This window comes from Macrotis lagotis, chromosome 1, assembly GCF_037893015.1.
Source record: "Macrotis lagotis isolate mMagLag1 chromosome 1, bilby.v1.9.chrom.fasta, whole genome shotgun sequence".
Lineage (NCBI taxonomy): Eukaryota > Metazoa > Chordata > Mammalia > Peramelemorphia > Peramelidae > Macrotis > Macrotis lagotis.
This window is the reverse complement of record NC_133658.1, coordinates 355,440,565-355,466,839: the sequence shown is the minus strand read 5'-3', so window position 1 is coordinate 355,466,839 and position 26,275 is coordinate 355,440,565. Positions and strand designations below refer to the sequence as shown.

The window sequence follows — 26,275 nt, the reverse complement described above, 5'->3', positions numbered from 1 at the left end:
ACCGGATTTGAACCCAGGTACTCCTGACTCCAAGGCCGGTGCTTTATCCACTACGCCACCTAGCCGCCCCTGGCAGTTTGCTTTTAATAGATGGGTTTTCTAGCTAGGGAGGCAGAAGTGACCCTCAGTCAGTCTACTGGACCTTAGGAGACGTAGCAGTGAGAGGCCATAGTCTGCTGGACCTGAGGATATTTTAGGGTGTTTTCCCCTCTCCTCTCAAGCAGTAAGAGGCCAAACTGAGAGGAAGCCCTCTATTTCCTTGACTCTGACTTTCCCTTTGTCTCCCCCTCTGCCTCTCTCTTCCCTTCCTCTTCCTCGGCTACAGGTTCATCATGCTTAGTGGCGTATAAGAAGACACCACCTCCTGTTCCTCCCCGGACCACCTCAAAGCCGTTCATCTCGGTTACAGTGCAGAGCAGCACTGAGTCAGCCCAGGACACCTACCTTGACAGCCAAGACCACAAGAGTGAGGTCAACAGCCAGTCTGGTCTGAGCAATTCTTCCGACAGCTTAGACAGCACCCGGCCCCCCAGCGTCACCCAGGGCAGTGGAGGAGGCACTCAGGCCCGAGAGGCACCAGAGCTACCCCAGAAAAATGCAGCTCTGAAGAACGACAAAGGAACCTTGACCAGTGAGGAGCCCAAAGCCGAGGCCGCCCCCAAAAGGAAACTTTCATCTATAGGAATACAAGTATGGGTCCCTTTGGTTGTGTGTCAGACTCCACTCTGTGCACGTGGGTGTAATTACATCGGAGGCCGGCCCCACTCATCCATCTCAAGGAACCGGCCTCACGATTATTGGAGGCCGGCTTTCCTGGGCTCTCCTTGAGGGTCCGGCCAAAATGCAGTCCAGAGTTCGGCTCCTGATTCCAAACCAAATTCACTCCGTCATCTCACGGCATGGACGTGAGGTGTTGTGCCTTTTTTGTTTTTGTTTTTTTTTTTTCCTCCCTCCTGATGGGGTTCCTGGTGAATGTAGTTACACTCATCCCACCATGTCCTGTACGTTTGCTCGTCCACTGTCCGTCCACACAATCTTTTTCCTTGCCGGCCTGTCTCCTTCGAGGCAGGTTGCCACCTAACAGGTTTTCTGATCCAAGGTGTCCCTTAAAGTCGAGAAGGCTGGTATAGTAGCCGGACAAAGCGGCAGAAGCATGTAGGCCACAGTACCCAGCCCCCAGGGCCAGACACCCCAAGATTTAGGGGTCACTCATGAAGAGCATTTCCCAGTGCTTGGAGAAGAGGTAGGTTGCTTGTTGTACCAGGCCCAAGGACAGTCCAGAGCAAGGGGGGAGGGGGGAGGGGGAGGGCACAAGAAGGTAGCTCTGACTTCAGTCCCCTCAGAATAGAAATTTGGGGAGTGGCCCCCAGGCTGCAAGGGGATGAAGTGCTTGCTGTGTCCTCTTTCTCAGGCTCCACCAGAAGCTCTCTTCCCTGCTGGGCAGGTGAGAAAGTAATGGGGTAAAGGGATGGGAGATAGGGGTGGGAAGCAGGGCTTCAACTCCGATGAGGGAGCCAACCACCAACCCTGCAGTCCCAAGTCTGGGGGGGTGAGGGGAGGGCATCAGCCTTGAACTATTGGGAGAATGGATGACATGTTCTGGGCATTTCCTCCAGGCCTCAGACTACCATAGCCTAGGTCCATGCCATCCTTTGAAATTTGGATGAGATAAAACTTACTCTGACTCATAACTCAACAGAATTGATTTAAAACCAATGTTTAGAACGGGACCAGATGGTCATAGGGAGAAATTGCCAAAGTTTAAAAAAAAGGGGGGGGTGGCTAAAGACCAAAAGCGAAGGAGCTTTTTAGCCAGTTAATGTGATGAGGCTGTTGTCCAATGACCAGGTCATTGGTCCACCTTGGGAGCAGAGAACGTGACCAGCAAGGAGGATCCTGGCCCCAAACTATATTTTCTGCTGTGGCCTTGCTATATCTCAGCAAGAATTCAGTCTATGCTCATCCCCATGAACCCCTTGAATTATTTTTCCCTTATCTTGCTTTTCCCAAAATGTGGACCTGAAAAGTCACTTTAACTAGGGAGCAAGACAGGGATTCTGGAAGGTGTAGGCGGGGGGGGGGGGGGGGGGGGGGCATGACTCCAGGAAGCCTGCCTGCCTCACTGATAAACGTCCCCAGGGGAACCCGGATAAGTTCCTCTGGTAAGCCAGAAAGAAAGATAATCACCATAGAGGCACTTGGAACCATCCAGATCAGCTCTGGAAGCCTTCTGCTTTACGCTCCAAATTCTCATTACAAGCATTGTCCATAGCAAAGGGAATAGACCTACTTGATATGGTCCTAAAGGAGGAGGAGGAAGTGATAGCAGTTTGAAGTTTTGGGGTTTTTTTAGATTTTGCAAGGCAATGGGGTTAAGTGGCTTGCCCAAGGCCACACAGCTGGGTAATTATTAAGTGTCTGAGACCGGATTTGAACCCAGGTACTCCCGACTCCAGGGCCGGTGCTTTATCCACTTCGCCACCTAGCCGCCCCCTGTTTTTAATTTGTTTGGGAGAGTGAACCAGTGCAGAGACTTACAGGGATGCAGATTTAAACTTTACAATAGGAGCTGACCTGGTTATGGATTAAGTGCTCCGTCATTGTGAGTATTCAAGTGGAATTGAAACAATCTTATCAGTCAGTGTGGGTTTTTTTTTCCTATCCTTAACTTAGGAAATCTGAGGATCTCATATTTTCATTTATGAGTGAGGGGTGTACAGTATTGACAATGAAACCAAACAATCTAGAAGTGAAATTTGCTGTTCCCCCAATTCCACTCAACATATCCTTATCATCAAGATTTCAGCCAGGGGAGACTTAGACCTATCTTAAAAAGACTACTACTGCTCCTCTCACCCATTTTCTTTTCCTCCATCCCTTTTAATAAAGCAGATTAATGGATAAATCTTTTAAAATGGGGAATTCTACCCATGACAAAGCAGCAAGAAGCAACAGGCTGATATATTAGATACCTAAAAGATAGGACAAAACTCTTTTTGGTTTTGTTTTTGAGGGGTTCAGTGGGGTTAAGTGACTTGCCCAAGATCACTCAGCTAGTAAGTATCAATTGTTTGAGGAGGCCCAATTTGAACTCAGGTCCTCCTGACTGCAGGGCTGGTGCCCTATACACTGAACCACTTAGCTGCCCCCAAATCAACCATTTTTAAAAAGCAAAAAGGATCTTGGAGATCACGGAGTGGGGGCAGGGGGGGTGTCCTGTCTTCTCATTTTTACATATAAGGAAACAGGCCCAGAGTGGGGAAGGGAATTGCCTGGGTCATGTAACTAGTTAACAGTAGGATTAGAACTCAGGTTTGCAGATTCCTACTGTAGAGAAGATAGGGTGGGTGATAGAGGCTGTTGGTATTTTTCAGCCCATAGAGATTTGGATTCTTGACCAGGTTCTACCATTTAATATGTGGCTATTTGGCCTTAGCCAAGTTGACCTCTGAGGTTGCTTCCAATCTGTTCTTAGATCTGAGGTCTTACCTTGGGTTGATATATATAAAAAGAGAATGAGAATAGAAAGGATGTGACTAGAGTCTCAGATGTTGGCAATGTCCAATAAGAGTTGATGAAAGCCAGAAACAGGTGGGAGTCTGGAGGCCTTGCCTAGGAAGGCTGTGGACAGGACTGGGATTAAGAGGGTGTGTGCATGAGGGTGGCTCCAGCTGGGAGTGTAGAAGGATGAAGACCTTCAAGTGTTTGAAAACTGCCATGTGAGAGGAGGGGTAGCCTCTCTCTGCTTGACCCCAGAAGGCAGAAGCAGGATCTGTGGCTAGACATTGCAGGGAGGGAAGTCTACCCTCAAATTCCTTATTCAGAAGGCCCTGGCTTGCCCTTTCCTAGCAGGTCCTTCTTGAGCCAGGGCAGTTCCATGACTTTTTGGCAGGTCTATGGTAGGGGGCACTCTGGCAGCTCTAAGAATATCCTCTGAGTCCCTTCCAACACTGAAATTCTGTAGTTTTGGACAAAAGGAACCTGGATGTGACCCTATATAGTCTAGGGGACCAGGGTTTTAAAAAAAAAACTCCCAAGTACTGACCTGGGGCAAAGGAAACAAAATTCTAAATCCACATAATAGTGTTTCATTCACAGACGTCTGAGCTGAGATCCCTCCATCTTGCTGGACTTCACTGATGGCAGATAGTCCCAAATTCTCTTTCTGGGCTTACCTTCTTCCCTTTTTCCCTAGCTCAGTCTAGGAGTGACCCCACTAAGGTCCAGTTAACATAAGAGTACAGTAGACATACCCTGTCAATGTAGAGCCTTGAGGCTGGGTGAGAGAGTACAAAGCATCACTTACCAGCATTGATAGGTGATTTCTCCCTTTGGAGCATCTTTGGTCCTCTAATAAAATTCAGAGGTTTTTTTTTTGGGGGGGGGGGTAGGCTAGGTAGCACATTGGTTAGACTGCAGGGCCTAAAGAGTTAAATTCACATATGACCTCAGATCCTTACAAGCTGTGGCAGGTTACTTAATTAACTCTGTTTACCTCTGTTTTTTCTTCTGTAAAATGAGTTGTAGAAGGAAATGGCCAATCACTCGGGTATCTCTACCAAGAAAACCCTAAATGGGACAAACAACTGAAAATGGCAGAGCAACAACAAAAAATTTCAAGGGATTGGGCCATCTTTCAAGTCCCTTCCAGGTTTAAAGTTCAGTGGTTTAGTGTCTGATGAAGAAGGAGCATTTTGAAAACTTTAACCTGAGTCTTTTGAGGATAGAGAGAGACTTCCATCCACCTGGGATGCTGGGTCAAGGGCTCACCACCTTAACTGGACATAAGCCACTAAGGCCCACCATTAAGAATGGAGGAGGTCCCAGTGTCTGGTGCTTCTTGAAGTAGTGTCTCATCCTCGTCATGCTCCTGGGGCTGACCTCTCCCTCCTTCCAAAGCAAGCCCAGAGCTCTGGAAGTTTCCAGGACCCTCCTCACTTGCCCTGAGGACGAGCATCAGGACTCTTTAATATGAAACCTGATCTACCAGACAAAATGGTGCCTTTGGGCAGGAATTTCACACATTTACCTGAGAGGAAAAGTTGAAAGGAGAGAGGACTAGTGCTTGTTTTCCAGAGATGTGGTTTCTCCCCCCCCACTTCATCCCCATCCTGAGGAAACTAGTAGGCAGGTACTACCTCTGGTAGTACCTTTTCCAAAGGTAGGAAACGGGGCAGATACCCACAGAGTTTTCCAATGGAAAGTAAATTGTTTTTATCTGCTATTTTTTTCACTTCTAATTCTCCCCAGAGATTTTCAAAGGATTCTTCCACAGTTGAGGCTGTGAGAAGTCTTCTGAGTTTATTCCTATTCATTCCAAGCTGGCTGGATCCTCAGTCCTACCTTTGTGGGTCCTGCCTGCTGGGGGCCGAGACTCTTCCCAGGAAGAGCACGCCCCGTCCTCCAGCTTCCATGGCCCGGGCCTAACCACTGTGGCTCTGTGTGTGTGTGCGCGTGTGTGCGTGCGCGCGTGTGTGTGGGTGTGCGTGTGCGTACATGTGTTTCTTTCTTCTTCTCTCTGATGTGTATAAAGGAAAGGACTAGAAGGAGCGGTTCCCAACTCCCTGAGGACAGCGGACCCCAAACAGCCGATCTGATGCCACCCTCTTCAGAGTAGGGACAGCCGTCCTCTCCCTCCCCCACCCCCGCCCCACCCTGCGGTGTGAGCGGTGCCCGGCTTCCCTGCTCAGCTGTTCGTCGGCGTGCCGCGTCCGCATGCGTGTCTGTCCGTCAGTCCGTCTGTCCGTCTGCACGGACCTTTTTTGGTGTTCTACTAATGTGAATTCCAGCCGCAAGTTCTTGTGTTTTTGTTTTATTTTTTGTTTCTGTTTGTGTATTTTTTTTTGTTGTCGTTCAATAAGGTTGACTGCATTCAGCCAGTGCCAAAGGAAGAGCCACCTCCCGCTACCAAATTCCAGTCCATCGGGGTACAGGTAGAGGACGAGTGGCGGTAAGTCAGAGAGAGGCGGCGGCGGCTTCTTCCCCTTACCTCAACCTCTCCCTATTCCCTGCTTTCCTTGCTCCCTCGCCCCCTCCCTTTCTCCTCTCTCTCATCCTTCTCAATTTTGACCTGTTCTACACCCTTGTACCTTCTCTTTCTTTCTTCCTTTCTCCATTTCCCCTCTTTGACCTCTCCCTCTTTCTGGCCTGTGTCTTCTTTCTTTCTTCCTCTTCTTCCTTTCCTCTTTGTCCTCTTCTGCTCCCTCTTCTCTCTTATTTCCCCCTCTTCGACCTCTCCCTCTTTCCAGCCCTCTGTCTTCTTTCTTTCTTCCTCTCTTCCTCCTTCCTTTCAACTTTGTCCTCTTCTGCTCCCTCTTCTCTCTTATTTCCCCCCTTCAACCTCTCCCTCTTTCCAGCCCTGTGTCTTCTTTCTTCTTCCTTTCATCTTCGTCCTCTTCCATTCCCTCTTTCCTCTCCTTCTCTCCAATTCCCTCTTTAGTCTCCTTTCTTCCTTTCTTCCTCCTCTTCCTCCTCTTCCTCCTCTCCCCTTAAGCTGCTCTTACCATTTGGCTCTAACCCGTGTCTCTCCTTCCCATATTAATGATACCTAGGCTGGGCTTGGGGCAGGGGCAGGCGGCAGGCGCTCGGTGGTCCCATGAAAGTTTCCCCGTGGCGGCGTGCTGCCAGAATTGAACCCCTCTGCTCTGTAAGAGCAGTGTTGAGAGAGCTTAGGGCAGAGGCGACGTCCCTGAGGCTGCCAACGTGTCGTTCTGGTACAATGGCCTATCGCAGTACGCAGGCAACCTTATAACTGTGTGTCTGTGTGTGTGTGTGCGCGCACAGGGCGAGGCAGGGGGCTACGCAGAGAATGCAGCGGGGGCGAGGCCTGGGAGGCAGAGGGGGCTTTGGGACCCAGCTGCAGGCATGATGAAGTGATGCATTCCTCTGTCTCCCTGGTGTATGTGCTGGGTGTGGTCCGGCAGTTGGAGGTACCTGCTGACACCAGGTGTTCCCCTGCTTGTAGATACAGCGGAGCCTCTCACAGCATGTCCTCCAAGAGGGACACTGACTCAGACACGCAGGAGGCCAACGACTCCAGCTGTAAATCCTCTGAGAGGAGCTTGTCCGACTGCCCGCCACACCACAACTCCATCAACATCGACACCAGCCCCCGGCCCTCTGCCAAGGCCTCCCAGATCAAGCGCAACCTCTCCTATGGAGATAACAGTGACCCAGCCCTGGAGCCTTCCTCCCTCCCACCCCCTGACCCCTGGCTGGAGACGTCGTCCAGCTCTCCCCTGGAGCCCTCCCCACCGGGGACCTGCCGCAGGGATGGCTACTGGTTCCTGAAGTTACTTCAGGCAGAGACAGAAAGGTTAGAAGGATGGTGCTGTCAGATGGACAAGGAGGCCAAAGAGAACAACCTCTCTGAAGAAGGTAGGGAGGAAAGAGATGGGGGCTTGGGGAGCTGGGCGGGGCAGTAACGCCTGAGGGCTATGGTGTCAAATCTGTTTCCAAGATTAGTCTTGAAATTATCTACCTAGAGATTTACATAGCACATCATTCAAGTTCCCACCCAAAGCATGACTCTCCCTGCTAATGTCACAGCAAAGAAGAGCTTATTCAAATTTTGTCAAAAGACCCTCAGCAAGAAAGAAGTAACTTCTCTGCCTCTTGTTAGACTGAACTGTTGTTAGGAATTTCTCTTTTTTTTCCTTTTTGGAAGGCAATGGGGTTAAGTGATTTGCCCAAGGCCACACAGCTAGGTAATTATTAAGGGTCTGAGGCTGGATTTGAACTTGGGTCCTCCTGACTCCAAGGCCAGTGCTCTATCCATTGCACCACCTAGCTGCCCCCAAGGAATTTCCTCTCACGGGGATAAGGATTGGAGTTGGACTTGGTTGGTTTCATTGGTAGAAGGGAAGGGCTGGGAAGGAAATTCTGTTATGAGTATGGCACCTTTTTTTGCTACCTAACATTCTTGGGAATTGCCTTAAGCAGCCAGTGTCAAACTCAAATAGAAACAGAGGCCACCCAAACTGTACCTAAGGAAAGCACATATTAATATTATTTATGCTTTATTATGTCTTTATTGATTTTGTTATATATTTCCCAATTTAATCTGATTCAGTCATGTTTGATTCCCCTGGCTTAAAGCCCTGGAGACTGTGAATTGAATTGAGTCACAAGCCAGTGGACATCAGCAGGGAGGCTTAAACCCAAGTCTTTCTTGCTTTAAAGCTGGTTCTGTCCGTTCCATCTCACATTCTCCTTAGATTTAGGAAAAATGTGTCTCCCTTTCACTTGTAGATACAGAGTTAGAGCTGACAGAGCCCTAAGGCCATCTGGTACACACACACACACACACACACACACACACACACACACACGAAAAACTGAGGCTCAGGGACATTAAGTATCTTGCCCAAGATTACTCAGGTAGTAGGCATCAGAGACAGAATTTGAACTCAGATCTTAAACTTTAGAAGCATTGTTTTCTTCTCTAGGACCAGTTAGAACAAACTTAATCCCCCTTCCCCATAGTTAGCACTTAACATAATAGACACAGGGCAGGTGATTGATACATGTTGGCTGATTAATGATTGGCCTGATAACCCCCCTTCACACATAAATCCTGTCTTCTTGGGGGACAGCACCACTCCCACCCCCGTCCCCAGTTCCTCCAGTTCCCACATAGTCACCATCCTATTTCTGAATGCATTCCAGTAATGTGTCCTTCCAAAAATGTGAGCCCCAGCCTAAACATGATTCACTAGATAGAGGGTCTGATCTGACATCCCCCTTCAGAATGGTATGAAGTGACTCATGAGCCCATCAAATAGATAGGGATCTTCTTTGGTGAAGTCATTATGGGATCAGAGTTGGACAAATCTGAAACTCCTCTTTCAAGAAGTAAAGCTTATATGTTGTTTTTATTCAACCTTATTTTTAATGTTTTTTTAACATCACATTTATTTTTGAATATATCCTCCCCCAATCTACCCATCTAGAGCTGTTCCTCATAACAAAAATTACAAAAGAAAGAAATAGGGAAAACAATCCAGCAAAACTAACTATTCATAAAAGCAATGTCTGATAGTGTATGCCACTTTCTAAATCCATAGTCCCCCACCTCTGTGTGTGTGTGTGTGTGTGTGTGTGTGTATCCCAGGAGACCAGCCACATAATAGGTCATTAGTAAATGAGGTTTGAGTGATTGGACAGGACCCTGATGCCTAGCCCTGTCTGTGCCACTAACTTTTTCCTTTTGCAATGCCTACGTTTCCCCAGTTGTCAAATTGTGGAGTCTCAGTTTTCTTTGTTGCAGTCATTGGATACCAGAAATGGTAGCTTGCATTCTTCAGGAATATGCATCCTGTTTTGGGGAGTGTTATTAAGACCTCTTCAAGTATCTGTTCTCCAGCCTCCTTTGATTTCCTTCACATTACTACTGTTTCATCCAGCCTCTCCCTCCCCCTACACACACCAGAATCCCCTTAATTTCCAGAGCTCATGTCCCAGAAAGGGGTTGTCACCTCCTGATAGCCAGGGCTCATCTCTCTGCTCTTAGATTCAAGGAGCTCACATTAAACACAAGTACAAGTGTGACCTGTGGTTCATCTCCATTCCTAACACTTAACTGCTTTTTACATGTTTGTTGTAATTTGTGTTTTGTTTAGCTGTGCTCTGTAGTCTACAACAAGTCTGGGAGGCCTCTGCAGGTAGACCAGGTTTGATTTATCTTTGTCTCCTCTAGAGCCAAGCATAATACTTTATACACTAGTGCTTAGTCACCAAAATGCAGAGTTTGCAGGGACCCTCTGAAGTTAGCTAAGCCAAATCCAAACAGGAACACCCTCCATCACATCCCCAGGAAGCCTCCAATTGAAGACCTCCTGAGGTGGCTGGTCCACTCAGATGTTTCTCCTTACCTGGAGCCTGAGGTACATTGGATTCAAAGGTCTCTTAGGGAAGTAGACATTACTAGGTTGCCTCTAAGAGCATGTCTCAACACAGAGGTGAAGGATTCTGGAACAGAATGAGATCTGGGTGCTCAGAATAGCTTTCATTTGGATTGACTCCACTGGACTGTTCCAGAATCTTAAATAAATTTTTTTCTTTTTTTGGATTTTACAAGGCAGTGGAGTTAAGTGACTTGCCCAAGGTCATACAGTTAGCAAGTATTAAATGTCCTGAAACCAGATTTGAACTCAGATCTACCTTACTCCAGGGCATTTTCTCCCCATTCCAGAATCTTATATATAATTATAATGAAGAGTTTTTAGGAGATGTTCATTCAGAAAGGAGTTTTTTTACTTCTATGATAAGTCACCTCATTTTTGTTTCTGAATCCGCAGGGCTGAGTGCAGTGTCTGATATATAGTAGACATTTAATAGAACCACAACTTAAGAGCTGGAATTTGAGAAGTCTCTGCAGTCCTAACACCCTTTTTTCCTTTGTTTTATTCTTTTATTTATTTATTTGATTTTATTAATGATTTTATTTGAGTTTTACAATTTTTCCCCCAATCTTACTTCCCCTCCCCCACCCACCCCACCCCCATGGCTAATACCTTTTTATAGATGGGGAAACTGAGGCCCCGTATGGTGAAGTGGCTTGCCTGTGTTCCCGTTCATAGTGTCAGGCCAGATTAAGCTCCACCTCTTGGTGCATACTCTTTCATTAGAGTTTGTTGGATCAAATCCAACCCATGCCTACTGTCAACAGCTAGGGAGTGATAGAAATTCAGCAGCTAAGTATTTATTAAGTATCTGCTGTTTGCAGAGAACTTGCCAGGCATTGTTTCAGTTATTTTTCAGTTTTGCCTGACTCTTTGTGACTATTTGAGGTTTTCTCAGCAGAGATACCAGAGCAGTTTGCCCTTTCCTTCTCCAGCCCGTTTGACAGATGAGAATACCAGGGCTGAGAGGGTTAAGTGATTTCCTCAGGGTCACATAGTCCATGTCTGGGGCTGGATTTGAGGAAATAGACATTCCAGGAAATGCCAGATTTAGATGAGACAGTTCCTGCCCTCATGGGGATCCTAGTCTTGTAAGGGGAGAAGATCCAAACATGGATAACCGGTAATATACAGTATTACACAATAATCTTAGAAAACACCTTAGATAGAGCACTAGCCCTGGAGTCAGGAGAACCTAGTTCAAGTCCAGCCTCAGACACTAGTTTTATGACCCTGCAAGTCACTTAAACACTGTTGTCTATAAAAAAGAAAACAAGGGGCAGCTAGGTGGCACAGTGAATAGAGTCTCAGCCCTGGAGTCAGGACGACCTGAATTCAAATCCAACCTCCAATACTTAAGAATTACCTAGCTGTGTGACCTTGGGCAAGTCATTTAACCCCATTGCCTTGCAAAAAAAATGGGTAGAAGTTTTGTTAAAGAGGGGTGCTGGACTAGAGATACAGGAAACCTGTATATTAACTCACCACAGATGTGTGGATTTGTTGTGCTTGACTATCCTTATTTCTTACAAAGAGGAAGAGGGAGAGTTAGGGAGAACTGGAGTGCTAGTTGATGCAATAGGAGAAATGAAGAGAAACACATCAATAAAACATCTAAAAATACACAGAAGCAAGCAAAAGGAAATACAGCACAGGAAGGCAGAATTGGAACCAGGATGATAAATTATTACAGCTATATTAAATTTATATATAATATTAATGTTTGGCAAATTCATAACAACAAAATATTTTTTAAAAGAATGGATAGAAAGTGATTTGCCTATGGTCACAGAGCAAATCAGTTTAAGAGCAATAACCTAGAAATCCATTTCCCCAGTATCACAGCTGCTTCCCTGAAAAGACAACATGGTCTTTGCTATAAAGGAGCTTCTCATAGTCAGTTCAGTAGAGCAGTCTAAGTATATTTAATTATTAACTAAAATAATTTTAGCTCTCATGTTTTTCTCCTCCCTCACCCCATTGTTCTTTGTGGAAGCAGCCCATATATAAAGATAAGAGAGACCTGCTAACTGTCTTCAGGTATTTGAAAGACTAGTCTTTGAAAAGAATTTCATGTTTGACCTCAGAGGGCCAGATGGACTACTCTGTTGAGGAAGTGTTCTGGGGAAGACCAAGAAGAGCAATTAGAACTGTTCAGAATTGGGATGTGCTGACTCTGGAGGCAGTAAATGGGTTCCTCTCCTTGGAGGTATTCAAACAGGCTGGATGACTATTCATAATATTGTGGAAAGGGAATCTCTATTTAGGTTTAGATGAGACTGAACTGCCTCAGAGATTCCATGATTCTATGAGTTACAGCAAAAATTACTGATGAGTCTGTCAGAGACCAGGTGATTTATTTCTGGAATTAATTTTGGGTGAATGTTAAAGAATTGTGTAAACCTCTTCCATGAGCCTCAGGGCACAAGACTTTTCATAGCTAACTTTGAGGGAAGGAGGAGAAATATTTCCATCTGCTTTGGGCTCTCAGTTTTTCTGTTACTGGTGATTAATTATTACTTTGTATTTCTCAAATAGAATGTAAATTCCTTAAGAATAGAGATTATTTCATTTTTTTGGCTTTGCTTCCAAAGTGCCTAGCTCAATGACTGGTATAGAAGTCATCCTTAATAAATGCTTTTTGATTGATTAATCATTGAGGCAAAAGTGATGTTATGGAAACAGCATAAGATTTGGAGTCAGAAGACTAGATTGGAATCCCAGCTCTAGTCTTCACTGATTTTATGTCCATGGACAACTCTTTTTCTTTTCCCTGTGCCTCAGTTTCCTCCTTTGTAAAATGATAGGGTTGAACTAAGTGACCTCTAATGTTCTTGTTATGTAATATGTGGAGAACTTGAACTACCTTTCTCATAAGATTATAGTAATCTATAGAAATGGGAGTTAGTAGAATTGATAACGGAGCAGAGGAGACACTGGTTTGGTCAGAAGCTATAGAGAAGGAGAACAGACACATTTTTCAGTACTGTTCTCATTGCACTTTAGTCTGAACTCAGCCAGCAGGTTCTCATTCTCAGATAAGGGCAACTAATGGCCTCTCTCTTGTTACACCTTGTTGATGACTGGGCATTCATTAAGCTCTTACTGTATACCAGACCCTGTTAGCCAAGTACTAAGTAGAAGTGGAAAAAACACAAATTCTGGGAATCAAGGAACCCAGGTTCATAATCCTGCTTTGCTATTAAGTAGCTGACTTTGAGCCACTCCTTTCACCCCTTCTACAATTCATCTTCCCCTTCTGTGTAAATCCCTGGGATCTATTCATTCTCTCTTGTCTAAGTAGTCAATAACATTTTTAAGTTTTATTTTTATTTTTTCTTATTGATATTTTATTTTTCTAGTCGCATATTATGAAATTTTTGAAAATTCATCCATATGCATATTTATGTTACATAATATACTTCCACCTTCCCTTCCCACTGCCCTCCCTTCAGTCTAGGGAACATTATGCATGTACATTTGTGTTGAACTTGTTCACATATTGGTTATTTTCTGTATGAGGAATTAGGACTAAGGAAAAAGAAAGCATAGGATAGGAAGGAAAAACATAGGAGAAATTTTTAAAAAGTGAACATGATGTTCATTCAGATTCTGTAGTTTGGGTTTTTTTTGGTTTTGTTTTTCTTCATCTGGATTTAGACAGCATTATCCATAACAAGTCTCCCAGGGTTGTAGCTCTCTGGATTGCTGAGAGGAACTGCATCCATCAAAGTTGATTAACTCACAATGTTACAACCACATTTTTTTAGACATCTGCTTAATAAGTTCCTGCCCTCATGAAGGTTGCATTCCATCAGGGGGAAAAATGTGTATACATGTAAATATATATTAAATCTGTATATGGGAAATACAAGATGATTTCCAGGAATTACAGGCACTAATAGTTTGATGAAAGGGGAAGAGAGATGGAAAGTTTCAAATCCACATGTGACAGCAAGAGGCTGAAAATGTGGAGTACCTAAAGGAAGTATTGTGGAAACATCTTAGAAAGGAAGGTTGGAGTCCTATTGGGAATGACTTTAAATGCCAAACTGAGAAATTTAGTATTTTATCCCAGAGAAAAGAAGGAGCCACTGAAGCTTCTTGAGCCAAGGGAGTGACATGGTCAGACCATGAAAGGAATATCTCTTTGACAAATTGTGTGGTAGGTGAGTTGGAGGGAGGAAAGGTGGGATCCATGATCTGCAAAGGTGATGTTATAGAGGCTCAGGGGGCAGGTTATATCTGATTGGCCCTCTCTTTTTCCTTGATCCTCCTGCAAATGCAGCAGACACAAAACCTACTCAAAAGTTCTGTTTTGGAAACTCTCTGCTAAATTAGGGCCCAAAAACTTGGCTCTTCTCTGAGAGAGGGGTTACCAGGCTAAAATTATATTTATCTGCTCCCATAAATAGTCTTGGGGATGTGATTTTCAGGTTTCTAGTGAGAATTTTAAAGGTGTCTAATACGACTGCCTTATTTTACAAAGGGGAAACTCAATCCAAGAGAGGGGAAAGGAATTCAGGTTTACTGCCTCTTTGTCCAGGCTCTTCTAGCTCATCTAACCTGCCTATGGTGTTTTTTGTTCAGCCTTTTAAACCAGGTTGAAAAGTTCTCTGCCATGTATTTATTTGTTCAGTGAAAATAGCCAGGGTGTATTTTCTCTCTAGCCCAGAATCCTAGGTCTTTCTCTTTTACAAAAAATAAATGTTAGAGCTAAAGGGAACAAGCAATTAGAACCACCAAATCCAATTAGATAGGAAACTGAAGCCTAGAAGAGGAAAAGGTTACACTGTTATAATTGGTAGAGTCTGTCTCCTCGAAGAGGGCTCCTGAAGCTTTTAGGGAAGATCAACAGAATTGGGGTTTTCTGAAATGGTTAAGAATGGGCTGTTGATGGAGGCTTTAAATGCTAGTTAGTACCTCCCCCTCCCTTTCTTGCAGAGGTGGGGGAATGGAGATGGAATGCTGCAAATATGGTTCATTTTGCTGAGCTGTTTGTGGTGGGAAGGTGTAGATTCAGAAAAGAGCACAACAACAACAAAAATGAATGCAATGGGGGAAAAGGAATCAATAAAAAGATAATTTATTAAAGACTAAATCTTCAAAGCATGTTTAGGGTATAACTAGGAGATGTACACAACTTGGTCATCTAACCTTAAAGGAATGCTAAATGGTTTCCTTTTGTACCCTAGCCTTAAATTTTTAAATACAAGATAATTTAGAAACAAAAAAAGAAATTCCACCAAGAAGGTGGAAACTTGAAGCCCACGTTTTCCATTTGCTCAACATTCTCTTCCATTCACTATAAAAGGGAAGTCATTTGTCCAAAATCATACAGTGAGTTTGTGACAGCCAAGATTTTACTCCCTCAGACTGGCAAATTGCTTTCTGTGGGGGGGTAGAAGGAGGGAAGTAAAATTAGAGGAAAAATTATAAAACTCAAGATAAATAAAATCTTTAAAAAGAAAAAAAAGATTTTACTCCCTCTTTCCCCCTTAGTGTCCCCAAGGCTTTGTCCAGCACTTAATACAAGGGTCTGGCCTGTAGTAGGTGATTGATAATTACTAGTTTCATGCTCTTTTTGCTGTATGATCATTACTTTCCTGATAAACCAATTTCTCTTAACTGAAAAGGGCTATACAGTCCACCTCTGAATCTATTCAGTATTCCCTAACACAAGAAGATAATGGGACTGCTTTTTAAAATAAGTTTTATTTGTAGATTTGGGGGTTTTCTTTCGGTACTGCTGCAAGCAACCTCCCTCTTTTACTGTCAAATATGAAAGGGATTGGACCCTACGGTCCTCTTCCAGTTTAAATCCTGTACTCTACAAAATAGAAATAACATTCACTTTAACCATTTCCTTCATAGGGTTATGGAGAAAGCATTTAGGAAACCTTTAAAGTGAGTGGGATAAATTTGTGAGCCGCTGTGACCATTACTGATGTTATAATCACTATCATTGCCCCTAGTTTTGCCATACAAGGCATGAGAGGTTAGAGCAGATTTTCCTCTGTTTCTGTGTCTCTGCTAAACTGCCAAGGAAGCAGCTTTGGAACAGAAGGAAACAGCCTGCCTTCCTCATCAAGGCAGTGGGTAAGGGTCAGAGAAGTGAGAAACATTGGCCTTTCTGAAGCTAGGTTTCCATTTTAGCTCAACTACTTATAATCTAAGTGGGGCCAAACAAGCCACATCGCTTCTTAGCCTCATTGTCTTTATCTGTAAAACAAGGTTGAAAAGGGATACCAGTACATCATATTTCATGAGATTTTGGGCTATGTGGTTTGCAAACATTAAGAGTATAAATTATGAGTTGTTTTGAATAATAATAATAGTAATTATCCTTCTCAGGCCTTCTCTGAGATTGACTCATTTTGATCTGAACATATCTTTCTTCTCTTTTCCTCAGTCTTAGGGAAAGTTCTCAGTGCTGTTGGTAGTGCCCAGCTATTGATGTCTCAAAAATTCCAACAGTTCCGGGGTCTTTGTGACCAAAACTTGGTGAGTCTGAATTCCCTTGGTGGCCCTTGACACTGCTCTGAGCTTGGGTTGGGGGGTAGAGGGATCTGGCTCCCCCATCAGAAGCCCCTCGGGCTAGCTTACTGCCAAACCAAGTCTGTTCCTTTGGGTGAAGACTATAGGGCGAAAGAGATGTCAACAGCAAATCCTTTAAAGTGACTCAGACATTCCAAAACCATTAGTTTGGGTGGGAGGGGGATAGGGAGGAGCTGGGCTGGTTGCCTTACATCAGAGAAAGAAATTTGGCCCACTTCAAGCCAGTGAACTTGCAAATACCACAAACATCCAGAATAAAAAAGGGCGAGAATAGTAGCTGAAATCTCTTACCCCCAAAGGACTGTGTTCTTGTGGTGGAATACCATTGGTCAACAAGTGACCACCCGCACTTTAGTGACTGTGTCCCCTGGCCCAAGAGTGACCTCCCTGGCAGATTCTATGTCGCTAAGCCCAGGAGGGGACAGGAAGTGTACTGGGAAGAACATTGAGCTTTGGGATCTGTAAAGTTAGGCCAAGATCAGGGTTGAGGAAAAGAGCAGTCACTAGGGAGGAGAAGACAAAAAGGCTCTGTTTTAAAGGAGATGAACAAATGATGGCAATATATAGGCTGTCCCAAAAAGCTTGAACAGTCTTCCACTATAATTTCAGCTGGATTCTTGTCTTGGTTTTGCTTTTGTGATAAACTCTATAACTATGGATAGATCTCCCCTCTTTGGACCCACACCTGGAAAAAATGGGACTGATGAACCCAGCTGTGCCTGGCAAGAGTCCAGTGAGGGTCCACTGAGACAGCAGATGTGATAATACTTCTTAAATGTTACAATATAAGCAGGAAAGAAATAATATCATTATTATCACTATTATTAATGACACTTGAAACCATCACAATAATGATTAGTGAGGGGAGAGAGTCAAATATCCCATGTCTGGCTTTTGGTTTTATTGTTTTTCTCATATAAATTTTCTGCCCCACCTCCTCCTCTAGGTTCTGAGCTCCTGGTAGCCAGGACTTTATGAGCAGTACTACTGCTTCTAGGGAACCATGATAATAACTGTTGTTATGAGTATTGTGATCTAGAGGCAGATGAAGAATTGGCCTGGAAGTAAGGAAAATAAGGGTTCAAGTTTCCATCTTGTGGCATCTTGTAGATGTTAGACCTACACTTGGCAGAAGGAAATACTTGTCAGATGAAATAAACCAATTTGGTCAAAATTTTTAAAAATTGTTAAATAAATTATGATTCTTTGTTATTATAGTTTTACCCCTGATAAAGCATTGTCACATCTATCCTCCCTCTCACTCCTTGGATTTTCCCAATAGCCTTGACAGGTGAGACAAAGGGGTTTATGGTCCTCCTGATAAATGGAAAGATTATGGGATTTAGGATTCAGATGCGATCTGATCACAAATACCAGCTCCATTGTGTGATCTTGGGCAAGTCACAGAATAACTTTATACCTTAGTTTTCTCATCTGTAAAATGGGAGAATACTAGATGATTCTCTGAGGTCCCTTCCATCTCTAACCCTGGGGGCCTGTGACACCAATTACCTGATTGGGGAATAATTGGTCCAGAGTCTCAGAAAGACCCGCTCATACTTCCAAGTCCTCTTCCCATACTCCCACAGCCTATTTCCCTTCCCCCTGAACTGCTTTCCTACTCTGGGATAGATGGACATTGGAAAAGCAGAGTGTGAGATAGGCCATCAGAAAAATCCTGTTGTTGATAGAGGGCCAGATGAGACACTGGTTTGGACAGAAACTTGAGCAAAGAGGATATATCCATAAACTTTCTGGTATCATGCTCCCCACCACAGCTTCGGCTGGGGTCACAGAGCAGATTTCAGATGAGGATTTGACATTTCTGTTGCTTGAACAGTTTGTTGGTGCAGTGAAAGAATGAATGAACAGTGAATGAAAAAAATCTTTATTCCTATGCTGACACAGTCCCCAAGGGTGGAGATGGGGGTGGGGGTACAGCTGTTGAGTCTTCCTCTTTCTTCACCCTTATAGAACCCCGACTCCAACCCCAGGCCCACAGCCCAAGATTTGGCTGGGTTTTGGGACCTGTTGCAGCTGTCCATCGAAGACATCAGTATGAAGTTTGACGAGTTGTACCACCTTAAAGCAAACAGCTGGCAGCTGGCGGACCCCCCCGAGAAGAAGGTGAGCATGGAGCACTGCCGAGGGGCTGAAATCCAGGGGCTGTGACCTAGTCGGAAATAACACTTTCTACCATCGGTCAGTGCAGCTCGGCTCGGTTCTCGATGTGTCTCTAAGCTAGGACCACGCTGACCCATTTCTCTTCCTGGAACCCATGCTTCTCCTGCCATCCCATCCCATGCCATCCCATCCCAAAGCTCTGTCTTGTGGCTTCCTTTGTGACTTGTGATGTTTTGGCTGCTCAGTATCATGCACGGGCAATCTCACCCATGGGACGGTGGTGGCAACACCATGGGGTGGCCAGAACCCAATTTGGTGATTTGAGAAGCTTCTGTTCAAATCCCAAGTCTAACCTGACTTGCTGAGTGACTCTAGGCAAGTCCAGCCCCCTCTCTGGGCCTCTGTTTCCTACTTCAGATTTCTGAAACAAATGAGTAATTTGGTCATAAATAGAGCAGTCTTTTAATGAGAAATCAGGCCATTTAGGGCCACTTTGGGGACTGACAAGATAAGTGATTTCTACCAAATCTTGAAAGAACTAGTAATTTCTGTGTCATGCAGACCATTTCCAAGTGTAAAGAATGATAAAAGACTGCCTAGTTCCTTCTGTGAAGTAAATATAGTCATGATCTCCTATCTTGTGGCATCTTATAGGTGTTAGACCTACACTGGGCAGAAGGAAATACTTATCAGATAAAATAAACCAATTTGGTCAAATTTTTTAAAAATCATTAAATAAATTTTGATCCTTTCTTATTATAGTTTTACCACTGATGAAGCAGTCACATATATCCTCCTGGCAAAGATAAAGGCAAAAAAGAAATTTATAAGCCAATGTCATTAATGATTTTTACAGAGAGAGGGCAATCTTGATCTCTGATCTCATTGATTTGGGAAACTCTTGGTGTAGAAATCCCTCCACTAACACAGATCAGCAAAAGATCTACAATGTGCATCCTAGAACAAAGATTCTTACCTTTTTTTTTTTTTTATCATGGAAAGGTGTCCATGACGTAGAAGGCAGCCAGGTGGCATAGTGAAACAGAGTGTCAGACCTACTCTCATGAAGACCTGAGCCTCAGACACATTCTAGCTGTGTTACCCTGGGCAAGTCACTTCACCTCTGTTTGCCTCAGTTTTCTCATCTGTAAAATGGGGATCCTCTTCCCAGGGTTGTTGTGAGGATCAAATGAGATTATAATTGTAAAGTCTGGTATCTAGTTGCTCTATAAATGTTAATTATTATCATAATAGGGGCAGCTAGGTGGCACAGTGAATAGAGCATCAGCCCTGCAATCATGGGTTCAAATTTGATCTCAGATACTTAATAATTGCCTAGCTGTGCAACCTTGGGCAAAGTCACTTAACCCCCTTACCTTAAATAAATAAAACTTTTAAAAAATTATCATAATAATAATTGTTATATAGAATATACATAATTACAAGGGTAACCAAACCTTAGTGAAAATAAGATATAATTTTCCTCCTGTCTCCCAAGTTCATAGATCCCTTAAAATCTATCTACAGATCCCAGGCTAAGAACCTTTATCTTAGAGAGTTCTTGAGGCACCAGGAAGTTAAATGACTTGCCTGTGGCCCTATGGTATCGGGGGAGGGAAGACCTGAACTCAGAACTTCTTGACTGCACGACTGGCTTTCTAGTCACAGCCATGCTGCCTCCATCAATGATGCTAATGCAAAAATAACAAACAGAATATTGGCCAGTAGAGTATATCAGTGTCTCAAATGGTCCCTGGGACACAGGGGAAATGAGCCCTAGATTTGCAATCAGAAGCCCATGATTCAGATCTTGGCTCAGCCACTGGGACCCCTGGACAAATTCCTTCTACGATCTAGACTTTTGGTTCCTCATCTGTAAAATGGGAGCATTGCACTCCACTGGTTGTTAAGGGTCCCTTGCAGCTCTAGATCTGCTGCTTTGTTTTGGGAGGAATCCAGGGGGACCCACCATTTGGTCCTCTGTGGAAGCCCTTGGTACTGCCCCCACCCGTCGTCATGTCCCCTGCATCCTGTGCTAATTGTGTCTGTTGCTTGTGGCCCAGCCACCAGTTGGGTGGAAGCCACAGGGTGGGGGGAAGAGGGGAGGCAAAGGGCAAGGCCAGAGCGGTATGGGATGCCCATGATGGCTGTCTTTATGTTACTCTTTTATCTCCTTACTGTCTCGCTCTAAAGGAAGAGAAGAAACCTCCCCCTCCTGTGCCAAAGAAGCCGGCCAAGTCTCGAACAGCTCTGAACCGGGACAAGGCCTCGGACTCTGGGGACAGGCAGCGCCAGGAAGCCCGAAAGCGTCTCCTGGCCGCCAAGAGAGCCGCATCGGTGCGGCAGAACTCCGCGACAGAGAGCGCGGACAGCATTGAGATCTATGTCCCGGAGGCCCAGACCCGACTTTGAGCCAACGCAACAGAAAAGGGAAGGAACACAAGCAATTTTTAAATCATTAAAGAGCAAATGAAATACTCCCACCCTTCAGTGTGATTATTCAGTCTAGAGACACCGGAGCCAACTTTAAAACAAAAAAATTACCAATTAATGAAAGGGCTCGAATTTGGCTTTTTTTTTTCCTCTTCCCCTTCTTCCCAGCTTTCACTGATGAAGATTTGAAACCAACAAGCAAAGCAAGGACTTGCTGAAGGCAGCATTGCCACATGGACTGGAACAGCGACAGACTCCTGCAGCTCCCTCCCAGGCTCCAGACTGTGGATCTTTTTACCTGTTGTGTTTCATGAGAAATGATTAGTTTTATTTCCAAGCTACAGAACCGAGCAAGAATCCTGAACAGCCACCATGGCCCCAGGCACACCCATCCCTCTTCTTCCCTCCCATCACTCCTTGGTCTTTGTTTTTGACCTCTTCCTCTCAGCCCTGCCCCCTCCCCACCCCAAGACCTCCCTGAGGCTAAGAGGGCTCCTGCCTTCCTGGTGGGTTGGCATCCTGGTGAATGTCCACCCTCCCTTCCATCCCTCAGTGTTTTTTCTCTTCTTATCAGGGCTGGGAAGGAAGAAGGGGCAGGGGTAAGAGGATGTGCTGTGGTGGCAGCCACCCCACACAAGGTCCTTTTGTTGAAGGGAAGTGGCTTTCCAGGAGTGGAGAGCTAGAACAAGGTTCTTCCTGAGGGGCAGAGAGCATAGTGCTATAGAATTTTTAGATTTGAAGTCAGTGGACCTGGGTTCAAATCTCAGCTCTGATGCTTATTCCTTGAGTGACCTCTGGGCCTCAACTGCCCTACCTGTAAAAATAGAACAGATTGGATCTCTTGGATCTCTCAGTTCTCCATCCTATGAACCCTTCCCAAAGGCCAGGCCCAGCTCGGGAGGCTAAAGAATGTACCACCACTCCCCTTCCTACCCCCTTTCTTCAATCCTCCCCTTCCTTGGCAAAGGAAGCCTGTGCAGGGAAGGGGGGGGATGTTGATTGTGGTGGGGTGTGCATCGAGCCAGCTGCGACAGGGGGGAGTCGGGGCTCCCGTCACGCCTGGCTGCGGACATGTGTGTACATATGCACATAGACTCCCCTTCCCCTCCCCTTAGGAGTGGTATATTCTGCGAAGACACACGCGTGTGCACCCCATATACAGGAGGCCCCGAGGCACCGATGGGACATGATGTATGAAGAGCATCTATTTTTACATGTACAATACCTAGGCGTGTGTAAGAGTGAGTGTAAAAATCCCTCCCTTGGTGTTAGCAGCTTTTCCCCTTTGTAGCCCGTGCCTAAGGGGGGAGGAAGGGGCAGGCAGACAGATGACCCTTCCCATTTCAGGTTTTCTAACTTTGAAGCCCCTCATGGTGGCGCTGAAGTGCCGGGACTCGAACGGCTCCCTGGGCTCTCTTGCTGGGATGGACAATGTCCGGTGGCTCCTCCAGCCCCTCATCCCAAGAAAAAAAAAATCAGCCCAGGAGTTCGGGAATCGGGAGACCGTGTATACTCGGTGCCCCCCCCTCCCCGCAAATGCTGTATACTGTGTATATGTCTATATGGCATTGCAGGCTTCTCTGTGTGGGCCTCGTCATGCGGAATGAGCGCCGGAAGGAGTCAGGAGGCCTGGGTTCCAATCCCCAGCTCTGCCACTTTCTGTGACCTTGGGCAAGTCACTCGACCTCTGTGTGCCTCAATTTCCTCCTCTGTACAATGGGGACAGTCCCCGCCCCTCCCTACCTCACAGGCATGTTGTGAGAATAAATAGGGTCACGTGTATGATTGACCTCGTTGCTGTTATTGGGGGGGTTGGTGGGAAGATTGCCCCCCCACCTGCCGGGCCAGGCCAGAGCTGGGGGAGTGGCGATGCTCTGAGCTGAGCGGTCCCGGCCCAGCCCCGGACTATGAGGGCTGACCTCTGATCCAAGACCCAACAGTCTCAATAATGTAAACAGGGAAGATTCCCTGGTTTGACAAGCTATATAGTTTGCACAGTGACACAAGTTTCTTGGGGACTTCCTTCCCCAGGTGCCTGAGGAGTCACCTGAAGGGGCAGAAGATGGGGGTCGGGGCTGGCCAGAACAGTCTTCTCCAGAGAAGTCAGACCATTCAGAGCTGCTCTGCAAGAAGACACCTGGGCGGGGCAGCGAGGTGGCACAATGGCTAGAGCACAGGCCCTGGAGTCAGGAGGACCCGAGTTTAAATCTGGCCTCAGACACTTAATAATTACCTAGCTGTGTGGCCTTGGGCAAGCCACTCAACCCCACTGCTTCGCAAAAATAAAAAATAAAAAAAAGGCACCTGGGGCTGATAGAGTCAAAGGGGACTGTCTCCTGCCCTGTTTACCAGATAGTGGAGGGGGCTGCTTCTAGATTTCTGTAACTAATAAACATCTGCTCAGCGGCACCCCACAACCTATGCATCCAGTGAGCTAGGATGGTTTTCTCTAATCTCTGGTCTAAGAACCAAGGAAATTGGCTTCCTTTGGAGACTTCACAGCTAATCAGTGAGATCCCTTTGGCTAGGCCTTTGGAGGAAAGCCATTGTGGAGGTGGTGGGTACAGGATTCATCCTGCAACAAGACCCCTTAGCTGGGAGTGAGTGAGAAATGCTATTCCTCCCTTTTATTAAGACTCGGTGTGACCTTAGGTAAGTCACTTCCCCAAATCACATCTTGGCTCCCCCATAGAAGATGGTCTAAGATAGAGAAACCCTTTCAACTCTCATCTAACAAGGCTTATTGGGAAGTCCAGTCTACAAGGGACCATCCAAAGTGATGGGAGGTCCATCTAGATGAAACATCCTGAGTGAAGGGAGGAACATGCTAGATTAAATGGGAACATTCATTGTGATGTCTTACCTCTTCCCTAAACCTTTCTTAGACCAGTTCCAGCTGATGCAGACCCCTCTCTTCATCTATGCTGCCCATCAGTGTATTTAGCACAGATTACCTTGGGTCCCCCTTGGATTGTTTTAATCCTAGTTAAATTTTTTATTTGATTTGTTATTTCTATAACTTCCCAACCAATTCATGAACTCAGGAGCCCTAGTACTAGACCTGAGATCCTCTCATCTCTTGGACCTTTCTCCTCTCTGGAGACCCCATCTATAAAAAAATGACCAAATCTCTGTTTGGTTCTGTCCCAAGTCAGAATGAGGATCCAGTGGAATAATGGGCATGTTGGCACCTTGCAACCTAGAAAATGGAGTGCACAGGTAAGAACTTAGCCTATGTCCCCTCCACTGGGAACCATGGAACAGGTAGGTTCATGACATACTCAGGTGTAGATCATCTTTATCCCATCTTTATCAAATGAGAGGGGGCAGCTGAGAGTCCACAGTGGTCCCAGGGAGGGCAGCAGAAAGAGCCTTTATCAGCTATAAAACATGCCTACCCTTTGGCCTAGCAGTGCCTCTGCTAGATCTGTGTCCCATGTGATAGGAAATATGGGAAAAAGAGACCCTATATGTATGGGGGATATTTATAGCAGTTGTCTTCCGGTGGTGGGAGCTGGAGTTTGAGGAGATGCCCTGGAGTTGGAGAATGGCAGATGCAATGGGAAATGAACTGTATACAAAGTGACAGCAAGATTGTAGGATGATCGTCTGCATGACCTGCCTTTTCTCCGTAATGCTGAGAACAAGAGAACATTGTAGGACTTAGGATAAGGAATGCTCTCTATCACAAAGACAGAGCTGATGGTGTCTGAACTCAGACTGAAGCATTTTTCTCACTTTATTTTTCTTGGGGTTTCTCTTTTTGGGGGAGGGTTCTGTTTACCTTTACAATATGACTTTTGTAGTAATGTTAAAAAAGAAAAGTCAACCCCAAATGGGATCAAGAAGAACTGGACAAGGGGCAGCGAGGTGGCTCAGTGGATAGAGCACCAGCCCTGGAGTCAGAGGGACCTGAATTCAAATTTGACCTCAGACACTTAATACTTACTTAGCTGGGTGACGTCGGACAAGTCTTCTAACCCTGTTGCCTTGTAAACCCCCCAAAAAAAGAAGAAATGGACAGGACTGAAAAACTACTGAACATCCTTTTATAAAAACTACTTAGTGAACTGTGAAGGGTTGGTAGGGATGTTGCCACACTCTTAAGTGAAATAAAACCTATTTCTCTGAAGAAAAAGCCTTTATTTTAGAATGAGACCTAGGTTTAAGCTTCAGATATTTGCTAGTTGTGTTAGCTTGGAGGAGTCATTTCACTCTAAACTTCAATTTCTTTACCTTTAAAATGGAGGTGATCATAATACTTTACTGCTTACTCAGCAGAGCTGTTAAGATTAAATGAGAAAGGATGCATAAAGTTCTTATATTCTCCTTTACACATTTGGAATTGATCATGCCCTCTCCACCAAAGCTAGGACCTGTGTGCCGGCAGTCATAAGGGGCAGCTAAGTGGCCCAGGGAATAGAGTACTGGACTTCGTCCGGAGTTCAAGTAAGTATCTTCCTAAGTAAGCAAGGGAATTAGTTAAAATCTGGCCTCAAACACTAGCGGAGTGACCCTGGACTAGTCACTAAACCCTTGTTTGCCTCAGTTTTCTCATCTATAAAATAGACTGGAGAAAGAAATGGCAAACCACTCCAGTGTCTTAACCAAGAAAACACCAAGTGGAGTCACAAAGAGTCCATCAGGAGACTCTATTTTCCACTAACTGTGTGCCCTTGGATAAATCACTTAAAAGAAAGAATTCTTTTCAATTACTAACTCCACCCCATTTGGGCAAGTTCCTTCCCAAGGCTATGCCTCAGTCTTTGGTAAATGAAGGGGTCAAAGAATCACCAAACTCTCATGAGAGATAATAAACAGTCATTTACTAAGCCCTTACAATTGCCAGACTCTGTGTTAAACAATGGACATACAAGGGCAAAAAAATCAATCCCTGCCCCAGAGGACTTAGATTCTAGTGACTAACCCTAGGTAAATAGACCCAGAGCAGGTGGGAGGTAATCTTAGGGATAGCACAAGCATCGGGGTCTCAGAGATGTTTCTTCTGTCACCAAAATCATACATAGCCCAGTCCCAGCTCCACCAAACGAGCTAGTTGAGGTTCTAGCGGAAGGTGGCCCACGGTCCAGAGTTTCTCTCCAGCATGGAGAGTGCCTCACAAAATTCAGTCCACAATGGGAGCCGAGGGAAGTGTTGGTTCCTTTGAAAGAAACCATTTGGTTTGCCATGTTCTACAGTGCCCACCAGGTGGTGCCAGAGAAAAAGCATTGAGAGCAAACTTCCATTTACGGCCACAG

General features: G+C 45.2%; 1 protein-coding gene across 8 annotated transcripts in view; it reads left to right on the top strand.

Annotated features, from left to right (window-relative positions):
- The window catches only part of DLGAP4 (DLG associated protein 4), a 114,956-nt gene extending 93,895 nt beyond the window's left edge, over positions 1–21,061 (top strand). For 3 of the 8 annotated variants that reach the window (XM_074212028.1, XM_074212031.1, XM_074212032.1), the window contains 6 exons: positions 326–690; positions 5,862–5,950; positions 6,965–7,377; positions 16,315–16,406; positions 18,435–18,587; positions 20,778–21,061. In XM_074212028.1, the coding sequence (XP_074068129.1) occupies positions 326–690; positions 5,862–5,950; positions 6,965–7,377; positions 16,315–16,406; positions 18,435–18,587; positions 20,778–20,996 (1,331 nt within the window). In that variant the 3' untranslated portion in view covers positions 20,997–21,061. The other 5 variants (XM_074212035.1, XM_074212029.1, XM_074212030.1 and 2 more) reach the window with 5 other exon arrangements.
- Positions 21,062–26,275: the final 5,214 nt, after the last annotated feature.